This window comes from Muscardinus avellanarius (assembly GCF_963383645.1).
Source record: "Muscardinus avellanarius genome assembly, chromosome: 4".
NCBI lineage: Eukaryota > Metazoa > Chordata > Mammalia > Rodentia > Gliridae > Muscardinus > Muscardinus avellanarius.
In genome coordinates, this window is record NC_137789.1 from 153,031,112 (window position 1) to 153,056,335 (window position 25,224).

General features: G+C 43.3%; 1 protein-coding gene across 1 annotated transcript; it reads right to left on the reverse strand.

The window, feature by feature from the left end:
- Positions 1-10,235: 10,235 nt before the first annotated feature.
- Positions 10,236-24,579, reverse strand: NSMCE4A (NSE4 homolog A, SMC5-SMC6 complex component; the record flags this gene model as incomplete). The annotated part of the gene is made up of 10 exons (XM_080694543.1): positions 10,236-10,310; positions 10,394-10,488; positions 11,618-11,666; positions 13,925-14,019; positions 15,669-15,759; positions 16,788-16,887; positions 18,731-18,882; positions 21,176-21,306; positions 23,575-23,652; positions 24,303-24,579. The coding sequence occupies 10 exons, from the start codon at positions 24,577-24,579 to the stop codon at positions 10,236-10,238; spliced, it is 1,143 nt and encodes a 380-aa protein (XP_080550669.1).
- Positions 24,580-25,224: the final 645 nt, after the last annotated feature.

Genomic DNA, 25,224 nt, shown 5'->3' on the forward strand with positions numbered 1-25,224 from the left:
GGAACAAGTGTAGCTCAGGAATGAAGGATGGGCGCCTGAGTCAAGCAGAACCTACCCTGCTTATGAAGCTAGCCCTGGGGCCATTACCTAGTTTCCAGCCCTCTCATGAAATGGGGGTGACAAGTATGTGCCCATAAGGTTGTCTGAAGAGTAAGTAAAACAATCCCCATAGCTGGCAGTACAGTGCCCGAAGAGTAACTGGGAAATGTTACTAAAGAAACAAAGTCCCAGAAAAGAGAAACAGGAAAGCAAAAATACAAGTCAATCCTTTTAAGAAATTAGCTTTTTTAGCAAATGTGCCGCTGGGTTTTTTTGTTTGTTTTCCCTAGCTCTTCTCTTCTGTTGCTAGGAGAACCCAGGGAAAACAGTATTTATAACCCAGGTTGCTTACGAAAGAATTTATTTGCTTATTAATCAGATCAAGAAATAGATCTTTGGGATACCTAAATGTGCTTTCGCCTGATCTCAAAGAATCAATTTCTCTGCTACATTTCTGCAGTTAAAAAATATGATAAACCTTTGACAAAAATCATAAAATGTTCTCTGTTGCTAGAAATTAACTGCACTTAAAAACTTTTCTCATCAAGGTAAGTTCTTTATTTCGTTCACAGTATACAAAAACAGTGGTTTGTCGTACTTGAAATAGCAACGCAGTCTTTCCACTCCAGTGTTAAAATAAAGGTGCTTCTGAAAGTAGCAGCCTTAAACATAATATGGCTGTTTTGCATTCCTTACTATTTCAAGGAAAGTTAGACATTAAACACATAGCGTGAGTGGTACATGGCTATAATCCCAGCTACTGAGAGGTTGAAGCAGGAGGATCACAAATTGGAGGCCGGCCTCAACAACTTAGCAAGAATATCTCAAAATTAAAAATGAAAAGGGCTGATGAAGTAGCTCAGTGATAAAGTGCTCCTTGGTTCAGTCCCCCAGTATTGGGAAAACAAAAAACAAAAAGAAACAGTCCTGTCTGCTGGCACAGAGAAATGCCTTCAGCTACATATGGAAAGCAGTCCCAATCAGCTCCTTAATACGGTCCACTCTAGAGTGGTCTTCCCAACACCTTTCTCCAAATCCTGGCATAATTTTTTCTTTTGACCTTCTAGATTGGCCTGGGCTAAAAATAGTCAAGACCCTCGGATTGCAGTAGGTTTCTATTCCCCACTGGAAAAGAAGATTAAGGTGAGGAAATTCATTTTCCATGAACCCTGAATCCAATAATAGGATCCTAGAAAGGTCAGCAAAGGAAAGGGCCCGAGTAGTTAAACTACATTCCTTCCTGTTGCAGGGAGGGGATAGCATGCCACCTGTAATGGTTGTCTGACATGGTTATTTACACTTCAGTGATGCTGGCTGGGGTGCTGAACCCGGCCAGCACCGCTCATCCCCACATAGCGCTCACTCTAGAGAGGAACACTGCTATTGGGCAGCTAGCACAGACCGTGACTGTCATGAAGAACTGGGTTTTCTCTGAATAGTCTGCGTAAGGTCTGAGGAAGTGACACGTAAGCCAAGATCTAAAACCCTTAAGCCTAAGTTTTGTAGTCACAGCTGCTGAGGGTTTGGAGGTAAAGGAAAGTGTGGAAACAGCTTTAAAAGAGAATCCAAGACTGGGGCAGAGTGAGCAAGGCTGAGCAGAGGTTACCTGGAGAGGACATCAGGGCTGGTGATGGAATTTGAGGTTCTCTCCTAAAAGCCTTAGCGTCTCATCCCAGGATCTTATGCAGGAGAGACACATGCTTAGGTTTATGTGATAAATATCATTCTGCCTGAAGTGACAGATCTGGGAGCCGGGGACAAAGGGAGACGTGGGTTCAGAGGACATTCATCAAGTGTCTCCTAGGGGGGACAGTGTTGAAGTGAACGTGGAACCAGGGCTGTTCTGAAGTTAGAAGAGACTGAGAAGGTGGAAACTGGAGGATGAGGTGGGTGGCGGTGGCGATGCAAATATATAACGCCTGGGCCTGACGTTGCGGGAAGCAAGGCAGTTATTCCTGTTCCCGCTCCAGAGCAGGGCCTGGCACACAGTAGGTCACCCTGTTGATGGAAACATCCTTATCTAGGAAGCCTAAATGTAACTGCTCTGTCTTAAGTGGCTATTTTCTCTGCTGTATTTGCCTGAATTACAATTAACCAAAAAGGCAAAGAAGGAGTAGATAAAGAGGTAGAAGAGAACTGGGATATCAGTTACTTGGAATATTCAGAAAATGGCAAGGGCAGTCCAAGGAGTTCAGGATAACCATAGTTGTGTGCCCTTTTGGCAGTAGCCTCGAGGTCAGAAGAAAGTCTAAAGTCTTAGGATAGCGACCATCTCTGTTAAACACTACTGAGAAGTATGGCGAGAATAGAAATAGTCTCAGAGTGGTGTAAAGTCTTAAAGAGGAGAGTGGCCATCTCTTAAACACTGCTGAGAAATACTGTAGGAGTAGAAATGATGTCTGGATTCTGTAGAGACTAAAGCAAGAGCAGTCTCAGAGAAGAGTGGGGGTGGAAACCCAATGGAGGTGTTTGGAGGAGAAATGGAGGCGAGCGATTGGGGAGGGATGCTAGGTGACCACTTGAGGCACTGTGAAGGTGAGCAAGAAGGGGACAAAGACCAGAGAGGAATATGCAGTAAAGCTGTCCAGTTTGTTCGAAGATGATGGACACTGAAGCGCATTTTTATGCTGATGGGAGGAACCCACTCAAGGATTTTGATGATGTAGGAAAGGAATCTGATAGCTACAAAATTAAAATTCTGGGAGCTCATGAAGCACAAGCGGGGTAACTGGCTTTTGTCAGTGAAGGGCAGGACTTCAACTACACAGCCCGGAGGGCAGAGTGACCACACAGGCTGGTGAGATGGGCAGTAGGGAGGGAGCGTGCTCCTGAGCAACTACTTCCATTTAAAGCTGAGGGAGGAGAGTGTAGGAGGCTTGAAGAGACCCTCCCTGGGGCCTGCTGACAAGTGCCAGGCAGGGCCAATAGCCCACTTGAGGTCTGTACTATAGAACTGCAATAAAAGACCTCCAACCTAAAAGTTCTAATTAAGCAGCTACAGCGAGTTTGCCACGCCCCGCCACGGCTCCAGTTCTGCACACACAATAACTGTGAGTGTAATTACGGCCCCTAAAGGAAAAATCCCTATACTGCACTCCCAGGGACTTGTGTAGTTTTGATAATCTCATTGGGTCGGATATTTTGCAGTCTAACCCAGTGAAGGAGTAGCAGTGGCAGAGATACCACACCCTAGCCGCAGCTCCCTGTGGGAAAACGCCCAGCCCGGCACCCCCACAGTCTTGCGCAGCATCAGTTAACTTCCTGGGTATGAGACTTTGAGATACAACCCAGTAAAGGAGTAGTGGCGACTAGATTACAACAGACTCGAGATACAAAGCACCCTAAGTAAAGTTGTAGTGACCCAGGGAAGGCACAAAATTCTGAAATCATGGGAAAGAGGAACAACAATAAAGCATTGAATGCCCACAACCCCACAACATCAGAACCTGATAACACAGAAATTCAGAGATCTCTAGAAGATCAAATCAGGAAAATAACTGTAGAAATAATAGAGGATTTTCAAAAAGAATTCAGAGATAGTCAAAAAGAGATAAAGGATGCAATCATTGAAGTAAAGGCCTCAATTCAAAGTATAAACAATCGATTAGACCACATGGATAATAGAATCCTAGAAGATGATCACTCCAAAAAAGAACGCATAATTTATAATTTAGAAAAAAAATCAGACAGCAGGAATCTGACATTGAAGAAATATGGGCCCATTTTAAGAGAGCTAACCTAAGAATAATCAGAATAGAGGATGGAAAAGAAAGTGAAATAATCTCTCAAAGGTGAAAAGAAGGGATCAATAATCTCTTCAAAGAAATAATGACAGAAAATTTTCCAAACATAGAGCAAGAGGTCGATACACAGGTCCAGGAAACTTATAGAACTCCCTTTAGACAGCATCAGAGAAGAGGATCCCCACGCCAATGTGGAAGCCAAGCAGAGAATCTTAAAGGCAACAAAAACAAAAGGCCAAGTGACATTCAGAGGCAAACCAATTAGAATCACTCCAGACTTCCCAAACCAAGTCATGAGACCCAGAAGGGCTTGGAGTAACATATTCCAAACTCTGAAAGAAAACAACTTCCAGCCAAAAATTTCCTTCCCAGCAAAACTTTCTATCAAATTAGATGGGGAAATAAGAAGCTTCCATGACAAACAGAAACTCAAGGAATTTATGTCTTCAAAACCAGCACTAGAGAAAATACTCAAGAGATTAACTACAAAGAAGAAATAGGTAATATACACCAGAACCAGAGAAACAAGATTTTCCATCCAGCAGACAACTAAGCAAAGAAGAATATATTCCTGTGTTTATAGGTTAAAATCTTTGGAGATTCATTATTTATTTCAGTCTTTTACCTATTTCTAAATTGTATTTCTAAATTGTATTGTTTGCTTTTATTGTTGCTAATTTTTAGGGTTTCTATTTGGAATATTTACCTTCAGATATAGCATTTGGAAATATTTTATCCCATTCTATCAGTAACTTCTAACTCTATTTACATTGTACAATATTTTTTTATTTTTTAGGAAGTTTGTTTATTCTTTTGTTGCCTGTGCCTTTGAAATCATATCCAAGAAATCACTGCCAATTTCAATGTTGTGAAGTGTTATGACCCAGGTTTTCTTCTAAAAGTTTATAGTTTTAAGATTTACATTTAGGTCTTTTATCTAGTTTGAGTTAATATTTATATATGGTGTTAGGTAAGGGTCCAATCTTATTTTTCATGTAATTATTATCTTTTAACTATTTAGTTCAGATTACTATTTCCTTCACCAAATGTTCTTGGAAACTTTGTCAAAAATAACTTGACCATATATGGAAGAATTTATTTCTAGGCTTTTTATTTTACTCCACTGGTTTATATATCTGCCTTTATAGTAGTACTACACTATTTGAATTATTGTAGCTCTATAAGGTTTGAAATCAGAAAATGTACATCTACTAGCTTTATTCTTTTACGAGAGTGTTTTGGGTATTTAGAGTTCATATTTCTTGTTAGGATAGACTTTTTCTGGAAAAAAAATAAATGGACGATAGTTTTACCTTAAAAAAAAAAAAAGAAAAAATATCCTCTGGTAAGAAAGAAAGCTAAAAGAAATACTGAAATGTTATCTCTAAGTGATCAAAAGTTTGATATCAGACAGATGAATCTGTTATGTGAGATTATCATTGTTAATTTTGGATAAATTGCTATAATATTAGATGTCAACCACGAAGCCAAGCATGGGGGGGAGGGAATGGGGTGAGGACTGGGTAGGGGCTAACTGGGCGAAGTGTGCATGTATGTCTATACAAGTTTTTATCCCGTTATGATGTATGAATACAGTGGACCAATAATAAAAAAATGGATTAGGTTTAAAAATAAATAAATAAAAATAAAAGTTCTAATTACTCCCTTTGACAAGAGTTTAGGTGGCATCCGTTCTTCAGAAGTGAGAAAACTGTTAGCCCAAAAATTTCAACAGGAGAATGAAGCACTTGATAAACTTAAGGCCACATCTTTTGACTTCCGATTTGCTAAAGCAGAGGAATACTACTACCAACAACATCAAGAATTAAAGATGGAAGAAGCGTGGCACCATAGAACAGTTCCAAGAGGGCAAACGGAGGAAGAAGAAAAGAGATCACAAAGTGAAAAGTCAGAAAGTGCTAAAACATGGGACTACCTAGTGTCCAAGAGGGAACTGAGTCACATAGAGAAGCACATACACCGAGCCGAACGAGCCAGGGGCCTCAGAGACCACAAGTACAGACTGCTCCCTCAGCAAATCCCAAGCAAAGTGCTTTCCCCAAAAGCACTAATACTGGAGCATGAAAAGAATGTCCAGAGAAGACACAAGACGAAAACCAAAAAGCACAAGGTGACATGGGCAAAGGAACAGATGAAGGGACATCAAAATCGGATGATTCGCGGGCGAGAACTCACCATGCAAAGAAACGACCAAAGAGATGCTCAGAAACTCTCCAACCAGGTCCCTCCTCCCATGAAACCGAACGTCAGGAAGGAGGAGGTGGGAGAGTTTGAGAGTGTCACCGCTTACCCTATCTTTCAGCCTTACGATAAAGCACTGATCGAAGTGACCGTCTTGCTGAAAAAATCCAAAGAGGGTAAAATTCAACCACCACTTCCAAGAGGGCTCTTGAGTATGCCACCATTTTTGAAAAGTCAACTAGAAAAATATAAAGTTTAAATTATATTCTTGACTACTGCCATTTATTTAGACTGGCATTTTTAAGGTAATTAGTGCATTAAACTTATAGAAAGCAAAAAAATTAAAAAGAAAGGCAATTCTAGACATATATACTTGAAAAATTATAGTTAAGACCATAGTTTATCTGATTCCACTTATGCAAAATGTCCAGAAGAGACAAATTTATAGGCAGAAAGTGGGTTAGTAATGGACCTGGGTTAAGCAAAACGAGGAAGGAGAGAGATGATGGATCCAGGGATGGGGGACAAAAATGCTCCAAAGGAGATCACAGTGATGGCTGCATACACCATCATTTTTTTTTCAGTACTGGAGATGGAACCAGGAGCATTCTACCTCTGAGCTACACAGCCCTATTGTTAATTCTTTATTCTTAAACAGGGTCTCACTGAGTTGCAAAGGGCTTAAGTCGTAGCTGAGGCTGACCACGAACCTGCAATCCTCCTGTCTCAGCCTCCCAAATGCTGGGATTACAAGCGTGCGCCACCACACCTGGCTCCCATGTATTTATTTTGAAACACTGACTTATACTCTAAATGTATGAATTGTATGCCAAATGAATGATATCAACAAAGCTGCTTTAAAAAAGAAAGAAATGCTGGAGTTTAGAGAAGTGAGCCTGGAAATGTAGGCAAAGGGCCTGATCCTCCAACGCTTTGAACATCCCAGAAAAGTTCTGACTTTTAGTATCTTGACATCTGTGAGCAATCACTAAGAAACTGATGAGTGGCTTAGAAGAGATCTTGGTTTTAAGGATAAGTAGTAGTAGATACTGGATAGGTTTCTGTGGCAGTAACCTGAGAAAGATGGAGAAAATCAAGAGACCAAGTGGGAGTTTGTAGCTGGTAAGGTATGGGGCATAGAAAAGGAAAACAAATCCTAGGTTTTTGTCTAAGGAAATGTGATAAAAGTGCCAGGGATTAACAAGAGATTTGTGACGGGGGCAGCAGTTTCACACGTTTAGAACAACCCATATGCTGTGCAGTTGGCAGTATATTATATACATTTAGCTTTGTCAAGAAGTTTAGGCATCGAGCTGGGCATGGTGAGACCTGTTTCAAAATAAAGAATAAAAAATAAGACTCAGGGTGTAGCTCGGAGGTAGAATGCCCCTGGTTCCATCACCAGTACCACAAAAAAAAAAAAAAAAAGACATCAAAGTTTTGAGACTATTTAGGACATAAATGTAGTATCAAAACAATGGAAGGTAGCAGGGCGTGGTGCTGCACGCTTGTAATCCCCATGCTTGAGAGGCTGAGATAGGATCGCGCAGGTTCAAAGCCAGCCTCGGCTACTTAGGTTCTCAGCAACTTAGTAAGACCCTGTTTCCAAATAAAATATAAAAATAGGTCTGGGAGTGTAGTCCAGAGGTAGAAATACTCTGGGTTCGACCCCCAGTACCACAAAAATAAAAAAAATAAAATAAAACAATGGAAGGAAAATTAGGGAAAGAAAAGACATCAAGGATGTGTTGTTTCAAGGTGTAAATTTTCACATGTCGAAGGCACAGCATTTAGCCATTGGAATGTTACTTAGAGAGAAACGGGAAGAGTTCCTCAGCAAACTGGTGGGAAGGAAGCACACTCGGCCCTGGCTGGAGGATGGCAGGATGCAGAAGGGGAGACCTAAAGTGATTCTTACTTCAAAGAGTTAGGTGGTAGTTTGATGAGGTTCCCAGGAGCTTTTCTTTTAAGAGATGAGCATGGTTAAAGGGAAAATACCAGATACAAACAGAAGGGTGACAGTCAGGGCAGAGTCGCCTAGGAACGGGAAGAGCTAGAATCCAACCCTTCCACAGAAGAAACACCTCTGCCCTGACACTAAAGGGCAGGTGAGAAAGGAGAGCAGAGAGGTGGGGAAAGGGAGGAAGAACCTCAGAGAGCAGCAAGAGCAGACCTGAAGCCACAGGGAACAGAAGCACGGAGCTGCAGGTGGCAGGACGGGTGCAGGCTGGTGTCCCCGGGGAAAGCAGGAAGAGTCCAGCTCGGCTTGCCACAGGACTTCAGAGTTCCTTGTGCACAAGCCAAATCTAAGCCATATGAAACTGCTGGTATGTGATCATTATTAACTTACAAAAACTATTTCATATGTCTCCAGCTACTTGTTGACTAGCTAAGGAGATATAAAGGAACTATAATTATCTATAGGGCATTAACAACCTAAAATGTTCAGTTAATCAAAATTGAAAAAAGGTGCCGGGCGTGGTGGCGCACGCTTGTAATCCCCGCACTTGGGAGGCAGAGACAGGAGGATCGCGCAGGTTCGAAGCCAGCCGCGCGCTGGCTTAGGAGACCCTGTTTCCAAATAAAAATGTAAACATAGGTCTGGGAGTGTAGCCCGGAGGTAGAAGGGCTTCCAGGAACCCCAGTACCACCAAAAAAAAAAAAAAATTGAAAAAAGGAGAAATCCTCTCATGAAAAGAAAATGAATAAAATAAAGAGTACAACTATTTGTGAATATGGCAGTGAATTTCCTTTAATCAAAGATAATCATGACAAATTAATTATCAAAAGTTACATTTTACTAAAAACAATCTGTCTTTAAAAATGTTTAATCATACAATATATACAATACATGCTGCTTTCCTTTTTGGATTTCATTATCCATTTGAGTCCTAAAAAGGGGAGAAAATAGCTGGTTAACAGTTCATAATAAATGATAAAACAAAAATTCATATACATGACATCCAGTAACTAAGCCCCTCCTCAGTGAATATGGCCTACATTAACCACGTCATGTATTTTAGGTCTGTTCTTCCCCCCCCCCCAAAAAAAAATTTTTTTTGGTACTGGGGGTGGAACCCAGGGGCTTTTCTATCTCTGGGCTATACTCAGACCTATTTATACTTTATTAGGAAAGAGGGTCTCACTAAGTTGCTGAGAGCCTCACTAAGTAGCTCAGGGTGGCTTTGAACCTGTGTGATCCTGTCTCAGCCTCCCAAGCGCAGGGATTACAAGCATGTGCCACCATGCCCAGCTCCCTCAAAATATTTTGACAGAAATAAATTATCTTGGGACAAGAGAATTTCAATTAATTGAAGCACATATTAAGAACTTACATTAAGTACTAAAAAGGCTCACTTTAACTCTCAAGATAATAGAAAACTGTTGCTAGACAAAAAACCCTTAGTAATTATCTAGTTCATTAACATCCCCCGATGCCTGAGAATCGCAGGTGAGGAAAACGAAGCTGAGATGAAGTGACCTGCCCACAGGTGGTTTCGTTTTGTTTTTGTGGTACTGAAGATTAAACCCAGGGGCATTCTCTCCCTGAGCTACACCCCAGCCCTATTTTTTATTCTTTATTTGAAGCGGGGTAACGCTAAGGGGCTGAGGCTGTCTGTGAACCTGCGCTCCTCCAGTCTTAGCTCCCCAGTCCTGGGATTATGAGTGCGCCACCACGCCCGGCATGCCGCGGTTCTAAAGCGGGGGCAGAGCCAACGGAACCCAGACCCGACTCCCACCCACAGCTGCGTGCAGCACGGAGTCCCACCCAGTCAGTACGAAGGCCTCGCTCTAGAAATGTTCCCCTTCGTAAAACGCATTACTTCAGAGGCTCAAGTTTCAGAAATGCTCATTTACTAACATCTAAGGCAATTCTGTCCTAACCATCCTTTCCTGCTTTGTACCTAAAGGCAAGCGACTCTCATAGGACAATGACCAACACTGAGGGGCGGGATTCACTGTTTCCCTTATCTGGCTTATCAATCTGTTAGGAAAAAAAAGGCCAACCCAAGATCACTGTCCCACAGGCACTGCCTCTTAGAGCTGAACATCCTAACACCGAAGTCACCTGCACAGGAACTTCCAACCACCATTCCTGCCTCTGCCTTTCTGGCCAGTTACAATTCCAGGAATGGGGCACTAGAGGGAGGCAAAACCCAAACTTCACTGCAATGGGGGCAAAGACTGTTTGGATTGCTAAATAAACCAGTAACTGCAGCTGTCCCTAGAATGTGTTACCTCCGGCTGGCATCACGTGCTGAGCCTCTGCCGGCTCTGACCCGAAGCAATCACAGGCTCAGAAATCTCAAAGGTCCTGACGATCTCCTGCAGGGAGCAGAGTAGGGCTGGGCAATGGGCTCACGTCACACAGCAGAGTCAGAATGCACGGGCAACACGCGGAGCTTTACCTCCCAGTCACGGTAACTCAGAGCTATAATTCCTTGATTCCTGATTTGGGTGTTTTGGTCAATCCCCTCACTTTCTTCATTAATAGTAACAGGTTCTGTTTGGAAGACAAAGTTTTTTTTAAAGATTATCAAATCAGAATACATATCTGAACAGCAACTGATGAGTAATAGGAACTACACCTGCACTGAGCAGACACTTATAGGACACATTTATTAGAATTTCAATAATTAAGTTGCTGCAGTAGTGTTACAAAAGCAAGTAATCCCATTTGTTTCTATTTAAGAAAATAAATCAAAACTCTTTGTGTGTGTGGTACTGGGAATTGAACCCAGAGGCATTCTACCTCCGAGCTACACTCCCAAAACCAATTTTATTTCTTATTTGGAAACAGGGGCTCACTAGGTTGCTGAGAGTCTCAAAAAGTTGCTGAAGCTGTCCTCAAACCTGCGATTGTCCTGTCTCAGCCTTGCAAGTACTAGGATAATAAGCGTGTACCACCACACCCGGCATAAAAACAAACATTTCAAACATTAGAAAATCTCTGCATATCTAGCCATGTACTATCCAAAGAGCTAAGCCCTACTGAGTATAATATGTAATTGAGAACATGAGTAATGAAGATGTAAATTATTCAAGTAAAGAAGAAAGAGTCCTAGGGCCTCAGAGAGAGAAGAAAAGTGGTATCCACAGAAAAGTAGAAAGAAGGAAACTATAAAGATGAGTGCAAGTCGGGCATGGTGACACACATTGGTAATCCCAGCATTCGGGAGGCTGAGACTGGAGGATCCGGGTTCATAGCCAGCCTCAGCTACTTAATGAGGCCCTTTGCTACTCAGTGAGACCCTGTTTCAAAATAAAGAATAAAAAATAGGGCTGGGGGTATAGCTCAGAGGTAGGATGTCCCTGGGATCTATACCCAGTATCACCAAAAAAAAAAAAAAAAGATAAAATAAAAAAGATCAGTGCAGGTACGAGCTTTCTAAATTAAAATTTCAGGAAATTATATTATTTTACGATGTTAAATCAATGACATAGATAAATCTATCAAAGTTTCAAGCCAATGGTCATGTTTTCAGTATTTTCAATTAGCTGGGCAATGTGCATTATAAAAACATGTTATGTGCAATTAAAATTAATTTATGTTTAGTAAAATACATTTCATAAACTCTGATAGCAAGTATATTTTCTCTAAAATTAATTTTTCCAAACATTTAATCATTTACCTATTATTGGCAGTCGGTCTTGATCAAGTCTTATTCTTGCAAAACCATCCTAAAACAAAAACATGATTTTAAGACCAAAATTAGACTCAAATTTATAAACACTGGATGAAAAAATAATTTAATTAAAAAATATATCTCAAACAGCCAGGTGTAGTGAGGCACTCTTGTAATCCTAGCATTTGGGAGGCTGAGACAGGAGGATCGCGGTTTGCAGGTAGCCTCAACTACTTAGGCCCTTTGCAATATAATTACTAAAAAATAGGGCTGGGGGTATAGCTTGGAAGTAGAATGCCCTGGGTTCCATCCCCAATACTGTAAAAGAAAAGAAAATATATCTCAATCAAAAAGTACCTTGACTTGGGAGGCTGAGACAGGAGGATCACACAGGCTCGAAGCCAGCCTCAGCTACTTAGTGAGGCTCTCAGCAACTTAATGAAACCCTGTTCCCTATTTCCAAATAAAATATAAAATAGGTCTGGGAGTATAGTAGTATATATATATAAATACTTTATAAATATTTATATATATAAATACTTTATAGTATATATATATAAAATAGTCCGGAGGTAGAAAAGCCCCTGGGTTCTACCACCAGCAACCCCCCCCCCAAAAAAGTACCTTGACAATAATGACAAAGACTTCCCAAACATCTTCTTTCACAATAGAATACACATACAATACAATACCACTCATTCCCCCCCAGTTCTGGAGACTGGAGGAGCACCTGCTTCTAAGATACATTCTTTGGTTTTGTAACGGGGTCTGACTGAGTTGCGAAGGCTAGCATCTGAGCTCCTCCTGTGTCAGCCTCCCAAGTACCGAGATTACAGGAACACACCACCACACCCAGCTTCCCACTCAGGTTTTTAATCAGCCTTTATCCTTAGATCGCTTAAGAAAATTCTGTCTTATCTCTTTAACTGAATTATGCATATTTTATTGTGCATATTCCACTTTTCATTATGCATAATTTTATCATTGGAACAATTGGTAAAATATGCTTTTGCTATTTCTGAGAAAATACTCTGGTCAAAACAAGCTTTAGTCTGAGGTTGAAGTGTATCTTACACATGTAGGATGCAACCTAATTGGAAGACTAAAGAAAGTCTAAAGCAAGCATCTACAACACACTCAGTTTTGTTTGTTTGTTTGTTTGTTTGTTTTCAGTACTGGGGATGGAACCCAGGGGCACTCTACCTCCGAGCTACACCCCAGCCCTATTTTTTATTCTTTATTTTGAAACAGGGTCTCACTGAGTCGCAAAGGGCCTCAGTAAGTAGTAGCTGAGGCTGTCCTCGAACCGCAGTCCTCCATCTCAGCCTCCCAAATGCGGAGATTACAAGCGTGCGCCACCATGCCCAGCTTTCAGTTTCTTTTTAGACCTATTTTGAAAATTTTCCAACTTAAACTACAAATTACTGTAAAGGCCTCTCGTATATCCTTTATCCATATCTACATTAAAGGCTTGCCATATTTGCTTTCACATTATGTCTCTATATAGTTTTATTATGTATGAATGTGAGAATGGTAGACAGCTTGTTCTTTTTTTTTTTTTTTTTTTTTGGTGGTACTGGGAATGGAACCTTCTACCTCCGGGCTACACTCCCAGACCTATTTTATATTTTATTTGGAAATGGTCTCTTCTGGCTTCAAACCTGCACGCCGGGATTACATGCGTGCACCACCATGCCCAGCCTGACAGCTTGTTCTCCCTAATTCTTCAGTGTGTATTTCTTGAGTACAAGTTTATTCTCGTATATAATGTAACTCAGGAAATTCACCTCCTATATCTAATGTATAGTTCCATATCCAACTTTGCATAGATTTTTCTTTAAACTCAAGTTGAGTATCCCTTGTCCAAAATGCTATGTTTCAGAATTAAGCCCATTTCAGAGTCAGAGTATCTACATATGTACAATTAAGACATCTTGGGGCGGCCCCAAGCCTAAACATGAAATTCACTCATGTTTCACATACGCAGTACACACGTGGCCTGGAGGTAACTTTATACAACCTTTTTTGTGTGCCTGCTTTTTAACTGCAGCCCTTCACAGGAGGTCAGTTGTAGAATTTTCCACTTATGTCAGCACTCAAAAAGTTTCAATTTTGAATTTCCAGATTAAGGATGTTCAACTTGTAACTTCTAAAATGTAAAAGGAAGGACACTGGTTTTTAGTTAGCTACTTCTGCCTGATAATGCCAGTTCATATTTTGCTACAGTTAATATCTGTCTGCTGCCATCTATAGCCTTTATTATGCATCCTTTGAAAAGCATATAAAAACAACTGGAGAACTCTTCAATCTTACCCGTATAATGAAAGAAACATGAAAGATGTTTTCCACTGTCCGGGGGAAGGAATGTGGATCCACCACAAAATCAAAAAAGGACATTGGAGTATCAGCTGTAGAAGAAACAAAAAATTATTCAAAATAGCAAACATTATTTTTGATTATCATTAAGACCTGCACTGTCTATTGTTAGAGACAAAGACTGGAGAACACTCCCCGTCGTGGATGTGTCGAAGCGCGCGTTTACTAACGTGTCCATGGGCCTGGCAACCCCACTCTAAAAGCCATCCTCAGAAATACGAGCACAAATGCCACAGAGGCCTTCTCACTTCCTCAGGCTACACAGCAGCTAATGCAAGGGCTTTCCCGCCAAGAGACCCAGCAAGTGTACTGATGGTAGAGCCACACAATGAGATCGCTGAAAAGAGCAAGCGATCTGTATGCACGGTACGGAAGAAAGCCCCATGCACGAGTCGCACTGCAGGCAATGTGCTTACCACGACTAGTTTTGTAAAAATGCAAAACAGAACAACGACAAGCATGCTGATACGACTGACTGACTATGCTTTACAAGTGGCTACCCCTAAGGAGAAAAAGTAGCGTAGGGACTTATTTCTTCTCTCACTTTGGTGGCACATTTTGTTTCGTAACAGGGGGAAAAAAAAACATCTTTTAAAGAAAAAAAATAAAAAACTACCTCACCAATATCCTTCACATAGGTTTTCTAAAGGGGAGGAGATACCAAAATGATTCAAATATTATGTAAAAGTGAAAATTCCCCCATGTGTGCGTGCATGTGTGCATGTACATAACTGGGTACTGAACCTGGAGCAGCCTACCTCTGAACTACACCTCCAGCTGGACTTTATTTTGTATTTTGAAAAGTCTAAGTAACCACACACTCGCTTCAAACCTGCAATCTTTTAATCTTGGCCTCCCAAATACCGGGATTACAGGCATGCACCATTATGTCTAGCTAAAAGTACCATTTATTTATTTATTTATTTATTTATTTATTTATTTATTTTTATTTTGGTGGTACTGGGGTTCCTGGAAACCCTTCTACCTCCGGGCTACACTCCCAGACCTATTTTATATTTTTATTTGGAAACAGGGTCTCAAGCCAGCAAGGCTGGCTTCAAACCTGCGCGATCCTCCTATCTCTGCCTCCCAAGCGCAGGGATTATAAGCATGCACCACCACACCCAGCTAAAAGTACCTTTTAAATAAAAATAACCTAGCTGGGTGTGACAGCACACACTTCTAATTCCAGTACCTAGAAAGCTGAAACAGGAGGATCACAGGTTCATGGCCAGCCTCAGCTACTTGGTGAGGTACTCCGCAACTTAGACAGTTGCAAACTCTATTTCAGAATAAAGAATAAAAAATAAGGCTGAGAGTGTAGCTCAGAGGAAGAATGCCCCTGGGTTCAATCCCCAGTACCACAAAATAAATAAATGAATGAAAATAACCTCTTTGAAAGTACCACATCTGAGCCGGGTGTGGTATGTAATCCCAGCATTTGGGAGGCTGACACAGGAGGATCCAGGTTCACAGCCAGCCTCAGCTACTTGGTAAGGCCCTCCGCAACTTAGTGAGACCCTGTTTCCCAATAAAGAATAAAAAATAGGGCTGGGGGTGTAGCTCAAAGGTAGAATGCCCCTGGGTTCTACCCCCAGTACCGTGCAAAAAAAAAAAAAAAAAAAAGTGACACATCTGATAAATACAAATTGTTCCATTTGTAATTTGGTGTCATACTTACGATCTTCTCGAAAATATGTTTGCAACAATCCCAAGATTCTTTCTACTTCTTTTTCTGTTGCTTCTTGATGAGACTCTTCCATTCTTTTCAACTGGGAAAAAAAAAATTCATTATCAAGCTGACTGACCTCTTCACTTGCCAGTTAACAATCTTTTCTTCTCTCTTCCATACCCAAACTCTTCAAAATGTCTTTTTTGAGCAGGGCATGGTGGCGCACACTTGTAATCCCCACACTTGGGAGGCTGAGACAGGAGGATCATGTAAGTTCAAAGCCAGCGGAGACCTTGTCTCCAAATATAGAAATAGGTCTGGGTGTGTAGCCCGGAAGTAGAAGGGTTTCCAGGAACCCCAGTACCACCACCCCCCAAAAAAAAGTCTCTTCTGGGGGTACTGCTGGCAGTTTTTATTCCTATCTTAAAAATTATAGTTAACTTTTTTTTTCTAATTTCAGTAACTTTTTTTGTGTATATGGTACTGGAGATGGCCCCTGGGGTGTTCTACCTCTGAAATACACTCCCAGCCCTATTTTACTTTTTAGTTTGAAACAAGGTCTAAGTTACCACATGCTGCTTTCAATCTACAATCCTCCTGTCTCAACTTCCAAGAATTAGGATTGCAGGTATGTGCCACCACAACCGGATTTATTAACATTTTTATGTTGATTTCTTAGTAGAAGAGTAACATTACCAAATCAACTATTTTCAGGTTGAATAAAAATAGTAAAATACAAAAAGGGCAGTCGAGAACAGTAGTTCTCAAGTGGAAGTAGTTTTGCTGGGAGGTGCTACTGACTGTCTCGTAGGTAGAAGCTAGGAATGCTCCTAGCATCCTGTAATACCCAGGCCAGTCCCCTCAACAAGGAATTATCCAGCCCTAAATGTTGATTACTCTGAGGTTGAAAAAACCCCTAATTTAGAAGATGACTGATTAAAACACAGAAATGAGTTAAGAAGACAAGTGGTCAATCCTATAAAATTAAAGCCTGAAATAAAATGATTATTTAAGTGACAGACCATGACGCCTGACCCTAAATCTTAGAAAAGATGGCTAACCGCAGGTGCATTGTATTACTGGCTACTTTAACGTTAGGTGGTTTAAAAAGCATTCGAAAAAACAAACCTGAGCGGGCATTGCCCTCTGCTCTTCGATCAGTCGTTGTTTTCTTGGACGATCGACTCTTGGCTTTGGCACAGGGACCTCTCCTTGTAATGAACCCAACCTAATGAAAAATATGCTTTCATGTCTTTTTCTGTTTTTTTAAACAAATGCCACTAACTAAACAGTTGGCATGGTATAGTCAAACTGAGACCAGGCATCAGTGATGTATAAGAGCTGACATCAAACCAAGACTCTTGCTAAAGTCTGTGGCATCCTTCCTGCTCTCTCTGTATTCCTAAAAGAGCTCGTGGGAGCTTTGCTCAACCACCTACCTCCTCAAACACCTTCATGTGCTCTGAACAGCAGGCAAGAAAATACCTGTGAGGTCTTCCCAGCTAGCCTGTTTCTACTCTACAAGCATCTGAGACCAGGGATGGACGCACACATGGGAACGAGGACCAGAACCACTCCAGAGGGCTCAGAAACCTTTGCTCTGGCATCAGGGCAGAGGTCCACAACCCAGAACTACAAAAGATGCCTGTCAGGATAACAGTGGAGCAAAGACCATGAGACTCTTCCTTTTGGGGCTCTTTCAACCCCACAGAAAAGCCCTAATGCAGATTGGCTACAGTAATAGATGCATCATGTGGAGGTCAAGGCCCCAATACAGATCCAAATGGCCTCTCTACAGAGATGAAAGTGCAAGGTGTAGATGGACGGGCATTTACACACTCACATAGGTCCAATTCACACTAACGGTACATTCCACAGTGCTGCAGCAGAATGTTCCTCAATGCTAGAAGAGCAGATGGGCAGAGATTTCTACTCAAACACCAAAGTGACCTAGCTGGAAAAACTCATCATACACCGATCACTCTCTCCGGGAGAAGTTATTGGAAGCCCCAAGTGAGGACCTGTGAAACAAATAACCCTCGCTTCATGGAAAAGATGGAGGAAAGGACTTCGGAGGCCAAGGGAGGAGCAAGTGTGAAGGAAGGCAAAGGGTTGGAAGCACTTCACTGGGTTGGAAACTGGTGTGGATGATGGGATAAAGCTTAAGACTTTAGATGCTAAGAATTCTGACAGAGCTGGGCACTCAATGGCAAAAACCGAAGATTTGGAATTTACTTTACAATAAAGAAGCTTGGTCTCTACTCTGCAATAGACACAATGGTTATGGTTTCCCAGAGTTAGCTGACTGCTTCTTACAAACTATGCCTGGGCCTGGACCATGGACCAACTACAATCCAAAACTGCAAAGCTTTCGAGACACTACCAATCTTAGATTTTAAAAGGCAGATTAGAAAAGATAAACACCCAGAGGCTCTTAAGAAAACCACACTTAAGAAAGGACTGAAACAACTTAGAAGGCTCCTCTAGAGAAAGCGCCTCCTGGGGAACATAACCAACATGCTTGAGGGCTCCCTTACAAGTGAACCAGCATGAGCTATTCTTTGTTTCCTCATAGGTCTTAGCTAGGAAGACAGAAGCTAATTTTATTTTATATAAAGAATTTTCTTACAATTAAAGCCAAATCCAAAAAATAAACTTGCAATTCATGTATGTTACTGACTCAAGTCATCTTCAAATAGAGGCCAGTGGTCATCTAATAGGAGAGTGTAATAAATGCCCCTTGACATGAGTAGACTCTCCAGATACCCTCAGTAGGAGCAATATCCTCCTCCATGACAAGGACTGAAGCCAGAAATATGCTACAGACCCAAAGTCATGAGCTGGGAAGCACACAAGCCAGGGGAGAGCCTTGGAAGGAGAGGGTAGCCTTCCTAGTAAAGTAGGATGGGGGCTCCTGTAAGGTTCCATCTCTGTCAACAGTTTATGAACTCAGAAAGCCTTCAAACAATTCCATGTAATTGTGACCTCCACAATGTCAAATAATCTTTGTCCCTACCATAAAAACAACTTCAGGTTTAAAAATGGGTCGACTGTCAGATTATTAATCTTACAGAAAGTGGAATGTGTGGGTTTTATTAAAGGTGTTTTCTGCTGTTTTGCCTAATATTTTCCAGGAGTCATAGACTATGAATTCACAATCAGAACTGTCTTCGTCACGGATGAGTTCTTCAGCGTCTAGCGGATTTACACCCATATGTGTTAGCTACAGAAATGAAGGAAAACAAAAACCCCAGTTAAGCCACAAGAAATGATTCACCACATCTAAAAGTCTGTATCGCTGAACCTTTAAGAGGACAAGGCAAAGCCTGTCTTCACCGTCTTAACATGTTGGCTCAATTTCTTATTGTAAAGATAACTGGGTATATAAATTCCTATTCAGAGGTGTCTTTGTTTTGGCAAAAAAATATTCCTCAATACACCTAGAACCTTCGAGCAAGAAAGTGAGATGACTTAGACCACTGGTACTCAGTCAGGACAATCTGTCCCGGAGTCTTCTGGCAATTTCAAAACCTCTTTGGTTGCTGCAACTACATCTGCTGGGTAGGGGTCATCGAGGTTGCTCAGTATCCTACAGTGCACAGTTCAAGCCCCCGAACAAAGGTTTAGCCAACCCAAAATGTCAATAGTGCTGAGGCTGAGAAAGCCTGCCATAGCCCACTGGCAGGCTGAGGGGTTCAAGAATGCCAGAACCCCAAGGGATTTTTACACAACTGTAGTTATTAGTAAAGGCATATTACATAAAAATATAAAATCACATCCCAAATCAAAAGCTCCAAGAGAGGGAGGTGTGGCTGGCTTCCAGGTCTTAATTTCTAGCCACCTTCCTGGAGACGGCCATTCAGCCGTGTCTCAGGATAGCCAGAGAGCAGCAGTGAGAACGGCTGGCAGAAGCAGCCAAGTCCCTCGTCTCATCTATCTTACAGAAATCGCATTATATTGAATCTACTTTTATGAAGGAAAAAAAAACACTGATTACATTATACCATAAATTGCCTAGAAGTTATTAAATTAAGATGGTAATATCACATATAAACAATAATCACAAAACCCTCCAGGAGCATAACCTTATTAAAGGCAACCAAATTGAAGAAAAGGAAAGCTACCAGGCCTGACCAGAGGGTAAGGTCAGCTCTCCTCCACTCTCTTGCTGCCCAGTCCTGCCACCAGACCCTCGTAGGCAGATGTTTCAGCTTTTGTCTGGTCAATCTACCAATCTTCCTTATAGCGTTTATGTTTGATGTTGTACTTGGGAAAGCCTTTCCCCAACCATAGTCTAGACAAAACCATAGTCTAGACAACAATTAATTTAACATTTTACATTTATTGTTTTTAAGATTTCTGGAATTTATTCTGACAAGTTATTTAAAGCAGAGCTTAAATGGATATATATTAAAATGCTTAAAATGGATAGATATATGTTTTGGGGTTTTTTGTTTTGTTTCTGAGGCACTGGGGACTGAACCCAGGGGCATTCTACCTCTGAGCTACACCCCCAACCCTATTTTTTATTCTTTAGTTTGAAACAGGGTCTCACTGAGTTGCAAAGGGCCTCACTAAGTGACGCTGGCTGCAAACCTGCAATTCTCCTGACTCAGCCTCCCAAGTCCTCGGATTACAAGTATGTGCCACCACGGCTGGCTCTATATATGTTTTAAATATATAGTATATGGGCATTTTATCCAACTGTATACTGGTGTGCATTTTCCTAAATACATTATACTTCACAAAAAACTATTAAAAAAGAAAAACTTAAGGTTTTGAAACAATAAACTGGGAATAATTGTCTGCCTCATGCCTTTATCTTCTCAGTTCTCAAAATACAACACTTTAATAACATTTAATGTAAAACCAGTCATAAATTCAATATTCATACCAGCATGCATCTCTCTGTACTAGGACAGAGGCTGGCTCAAAGTAGAACAAAACAAGACAAAAGAATAAGATACAGGATCAATCTCACTGCACTTTATTGTTAAGTCTGTCGAGAAAAGTTTAAATTTCCGGTAATCATTCAAACTTGTTACAAAGCAAAAAAGATAACTAAAACAAAATAAAACCAAAAAAGCAAAATTGCAATCATATTTGTATGATTTTAAAAGACAGATCAAAATATGCCTCTTTGCCGGGTCTAACTCATCTCTAGCTCTGCCCTGCAGTGTGGGCTTTAGTCCAGCCCAGATGGACTAAAGGTTCCAGATGACGGAGAATGATCTAGAACATTTATGAACTGACTGAGAAACAGTCAGTTATAAACAATCAAAGCAACCAGCCTTAAAACACTAAGAGATTGTCAGACTGCTCTAAGCTCCCCCCCTAAATTCCACTACACAGCTCTACTTCCAGTGTTTAACTTGATCAGATCTCTTTAGATCTGAGACCAGAAAAAGAAGAAGAAAAAATAAAGTGAAAACTATTTGTATAATAATATAAGCAAATTATATAATTATACAATATGGCAGAAACGATCCTTTTTGTTAAAATTCTGTTAAACTTACTAGAGTTTCAACATATCTTAACATATCAAATGAGTTCAGATCAGAGCGCAGCTGCTTTGCTTTCTCTTTGCCCAAATCTGAAGCAAGGACAAGAAACTGGGCATCCAGGACTGCTTCTCTTGCTCGGGACACTATTGGGGGAAAAAAGAAAAAAAAAATATACACATTATAAAATGCACATCATCCACAGATATTTCCCCTAAGTGTCCAAATACTTAACTAGAATTTCCCACTCAGAAAAAAGAAAAAAGCAAAACTCAACAGGCTGAAAATAGGGCCATCTCTTCTAAAACTGGCTCCCCTGCCACCTCAACCAAAATGGCAAGCATTCCTATAAGTCAGCTTTCTGTCTAGTTTCCATACTCCACGCAACTAAACCACAATTTATTAAGCCCAGCTTAACAAAAGCCTCTATCATGTCCGACACTCTTCCCTTTGACTTAAATAACCCTTCTAACCACTAGTCTCACCTGTGCGGTGTGCGTCAAGCTCAAAGTCCACTATGTGTAGGGGAGAGATGGAAGACTTTGGGGAATGAAGGGTTCAACTGGAGGAAACAGCAGGGCAGAGAGGGGCTGGACTAAAAACAGTCCCTGTGGGTAACAGGGAGCACGGAAAAGCGACTGGGGAACATCTGCAAAGGAGAGAGAACTCTAAAGGGAGCCCCGCGATGAGCGGGGCCAGGTTCAAATACAGCAGCGCCTGCGCCCAGCTTCTCAAGGCCGCCCCATCTGAAGCACTGGCTCCCTGAACATCCTTACAAAACAGCAAAGACTCGGCTGGAGAACATGTTGACTCTGGGTTTCTTATCCATCACTTCTGTTCTCAGAGGGAGAGTTGTGTTTTTGTTTGTTTGTTTGTTTGTTTGTTTGTTTCTGCTGGTGCAGGGGTGGAAACCCTTCTACCTCCGGGCTACACTCCCAGACTTATTTTATATTTTATTTGGAAACAGGGTGTCTTAAGCCAGTGAGGCTGGCATCGAACCTGCGCAATCCTCCTGTCTCCGCCTCCCAAGCGCAGGGATTACAAGCGTGTGCCACCACGCCTGGCAGAGCAAGAGTCACTGGGGAAGTTACGGGGAGTAAGGGAGCAGAGGGGTTGCAGGTTCCTGAGCAGGCTTGCTCCTCGGGGGACTAGTCTACGTCTCCTTCGCCCGTCAGCCCCACACACACTGCAGGAAAAGTGCAAATATCATGTCCAGGGCGACTGCCAGGTCTCTAAGGTTGAAAACAGGGATATTATATCCATGTATACATGAGAGCCCCTGGGTTCCACCCCCAGTACCACACACACACACAAAAAATAGGGCTGGGGATGCAACTACCTGAGTTCAATCCTCAATACTGCAAAAAACAAAAACAAACACTAAAAACAGCTGAGGGAGAAAATGATACATGGGTGAAGAGTTAAAATAATGCACTGTAAATAGAGAATATATGAGTTAGGAATGACCGTTTGGAGACTAGGGGTCCAGGCTGGGAGAAGAAAAAGCCGGAGAGTAGAGGAAGGACTTATCCAGATGCAAGAGGAATACCTAAAGGTCCCCACAAGATTTAGCAAATGTGTGAACCAAGAAAGGGAGCAGTGAGGAGACATGGTAGGGGCAAGAAGACACAAACTGGAGCCTGTGTAGACAGGAAGTCTTAAAAGGTGACAGTACAGAAACCACCCACCATACCAGTCCTTCAAAAAGATGAGGAACCGTGGTGCCAGTCACGGCCAATTCTGCTGACTTTTTTTTTTAACCACTATTTGCATTCTCCGTCTCTGCTCCCACAGAACTGAAAGGGACCTGTGGGTTATAGTCTGGGCGGTGTCTTAGAGCTCTGAGCCTGCGCATATGTCAGGGTGCCCCCTCACCTGCCCTCTGCCCTTGAATGTACACCACTGCTACCATGACCGTTTTTGTTGCTTTTAATTCAGACTAAGCCTATGTTTTAAAATTCCCAAGGTCCACAGTTCAGTGTTCTGAGCACACCCCACGCTGGAGACCAACAGGTGTGCCCACAGGCATGGCCACCTCCACTGGGTTACAGGAGGACCAACAGCTGAGGCAGGGCAGACTGCCGGGAGGGAAACAACATTCAAGGCTAGCTCAGTTCTTTACCTCCCCCACTCAACAAACAGGACACATCCGTGTAGAGCTCTCAAGTGTGAACAGGCCCCCGCATCCTGTGGGGAAGGGGTCTGGTTGACACTGATGTTGGGAGCCACCCCAGAACTTCACTGGGGCTCTCAAGTGTAATTGCACCCGAACGTGGTGCTGCTGCTATACTGAAAAGGCATCCACACCTAGCAAAGCGCTGCTCTGACTGTGGAACTGCTAACCACAATCACTTGGCTCTTATATAAAACATGCACTGACCATAAAACGTGACGTAGATAAAATAATGAGTTACCTCCATTAAACAGAGTGTTGGCCTCTTCGAGGACCTCTGTTAATTTGTCGCTAGCATTGAGTATATCTTCTCGGTTTTCTATTAAAAAACACACACAAACTTAGGGAAATAATGCTCATCATTCACCAACACGTGGTTGACAGAGTTCCATCACCTGCGGCAGTGAAGCCCAGGGAACTACTAGGAGCTTTTCAAAGAAACCCGGGCTCCCTCTAACCCAAAGGGCTCCCTGCTCTGCAGCCAGCGAGGGGGCCCCCGTCAGAGGGCAGTCCTCAAACTTTGCCAGCACTGGGTGGGCTGGGTGCACGAGGAGCGGGCAGAGCTCGCGGCTCCTGGTGGGGGGCGCGGAGGGGGCGAGGGCGGCGGCAGGCCGGGCTCCTGCAGCACCGGGGACCTGCCCGAGCCCCGAGCCAGGGACTCCGCGCCCGGCCCTCCCCAACCCTCCCGCCATCCCTCCCTCCTCCCCTCCTCCAACCCTCCCTCCCTGCCCATCCTCCCCATCCCACTCTCCATCCCTCCTCCCTCCCCTCCTCATCCCACTCTCCATCCCTCCTCCCTCCCCTCCCCATCCCACTCCCCATCCCTCCTCTCTCCCCTCCTCATCCCACTCCCCATCCCTCCTCCCTCCCCTCCCCATCCCACTCTCCATCCCTCCTCCCTCCCCTCCCCATCCCACTCTCCATCCCTCCTCCCTCCCCTCCCGCCCGCCGGCCGCGCGGCCGCCTTACGCTGGACCGAGTTGATGAGCGCGCGGTACTGGTGGCGGATCTGGCGGCACAGGCCGTGGTCGGTCTCGGCCTCCAGCGCGGCCGGGTCCAGCTCGTCCCCCGAGTCCGACGGCTCGGCGTCCTCGGGGCTCGGGCGCTCCGGGGCGGCCCTGCGCTCGGCGGCGGCGCGGCGGGCCAGCGGCGAGCGCGAGCGCGAGCGGGAGCGCGGGCGGTCGCGGTGCGGGTCGCGGCCCCGGCCCCGGCCCTCGGGCCGCCGGCCGCCGCTGTCCCCCGACATCGCGCCAATTCGCCCGCAACTTCGGGACGGCGGAAGTTCGCGCCAGAAACTGAAAGCCCGGCTCGGCGCGAGGCCGGCTGCCGAGGACGCGGCGCGGCGGCGGGCGGCAGCGCCCCCTGTGGCCGGAGGCCGGCACCGCGGCCGGAGGGGGTCAGACGGCCAGGGCTTGGGCGCCCGCTCCCCCATGGCGCAGCCGCTGCTGCTAGAAGCTGCTCGCAGCTCGGTGCCCCGTAAAAGGAACAGATACGTAGCCTTTGGAGGTAGAATGCCCCTGGGTCCCATCCCCAGGAACAAAAGAAAAAAGGGGGAAAAAAGGTTGGAGTGGAGCTAAATATAAGAGCGAGTACAGTCGTGTCCCCTTACCCAAGACTCAGCGGATGCCTGAAACCTAGGCGGTCGGCACTTTTCTGAAAGGATATTGGAACGGGTGTCTCTCCGTACAGGGTTTTTGTCCAGTGGATTTGATGCAGTCCCAAGACTAGTATAGGGTTTAGAAATATGAAAATATAAAGCCGGGCGTGATGGCACAAGCTTGCAATCCCAGCATTCGGGAGGCGGAGACAGGAGGATCGCAGTTCGGGGACAGCACCAGCTGAGGTCCTTTGCAACTCAGTGAGACGCTGTTTCACAATAAAGAATAAAAAA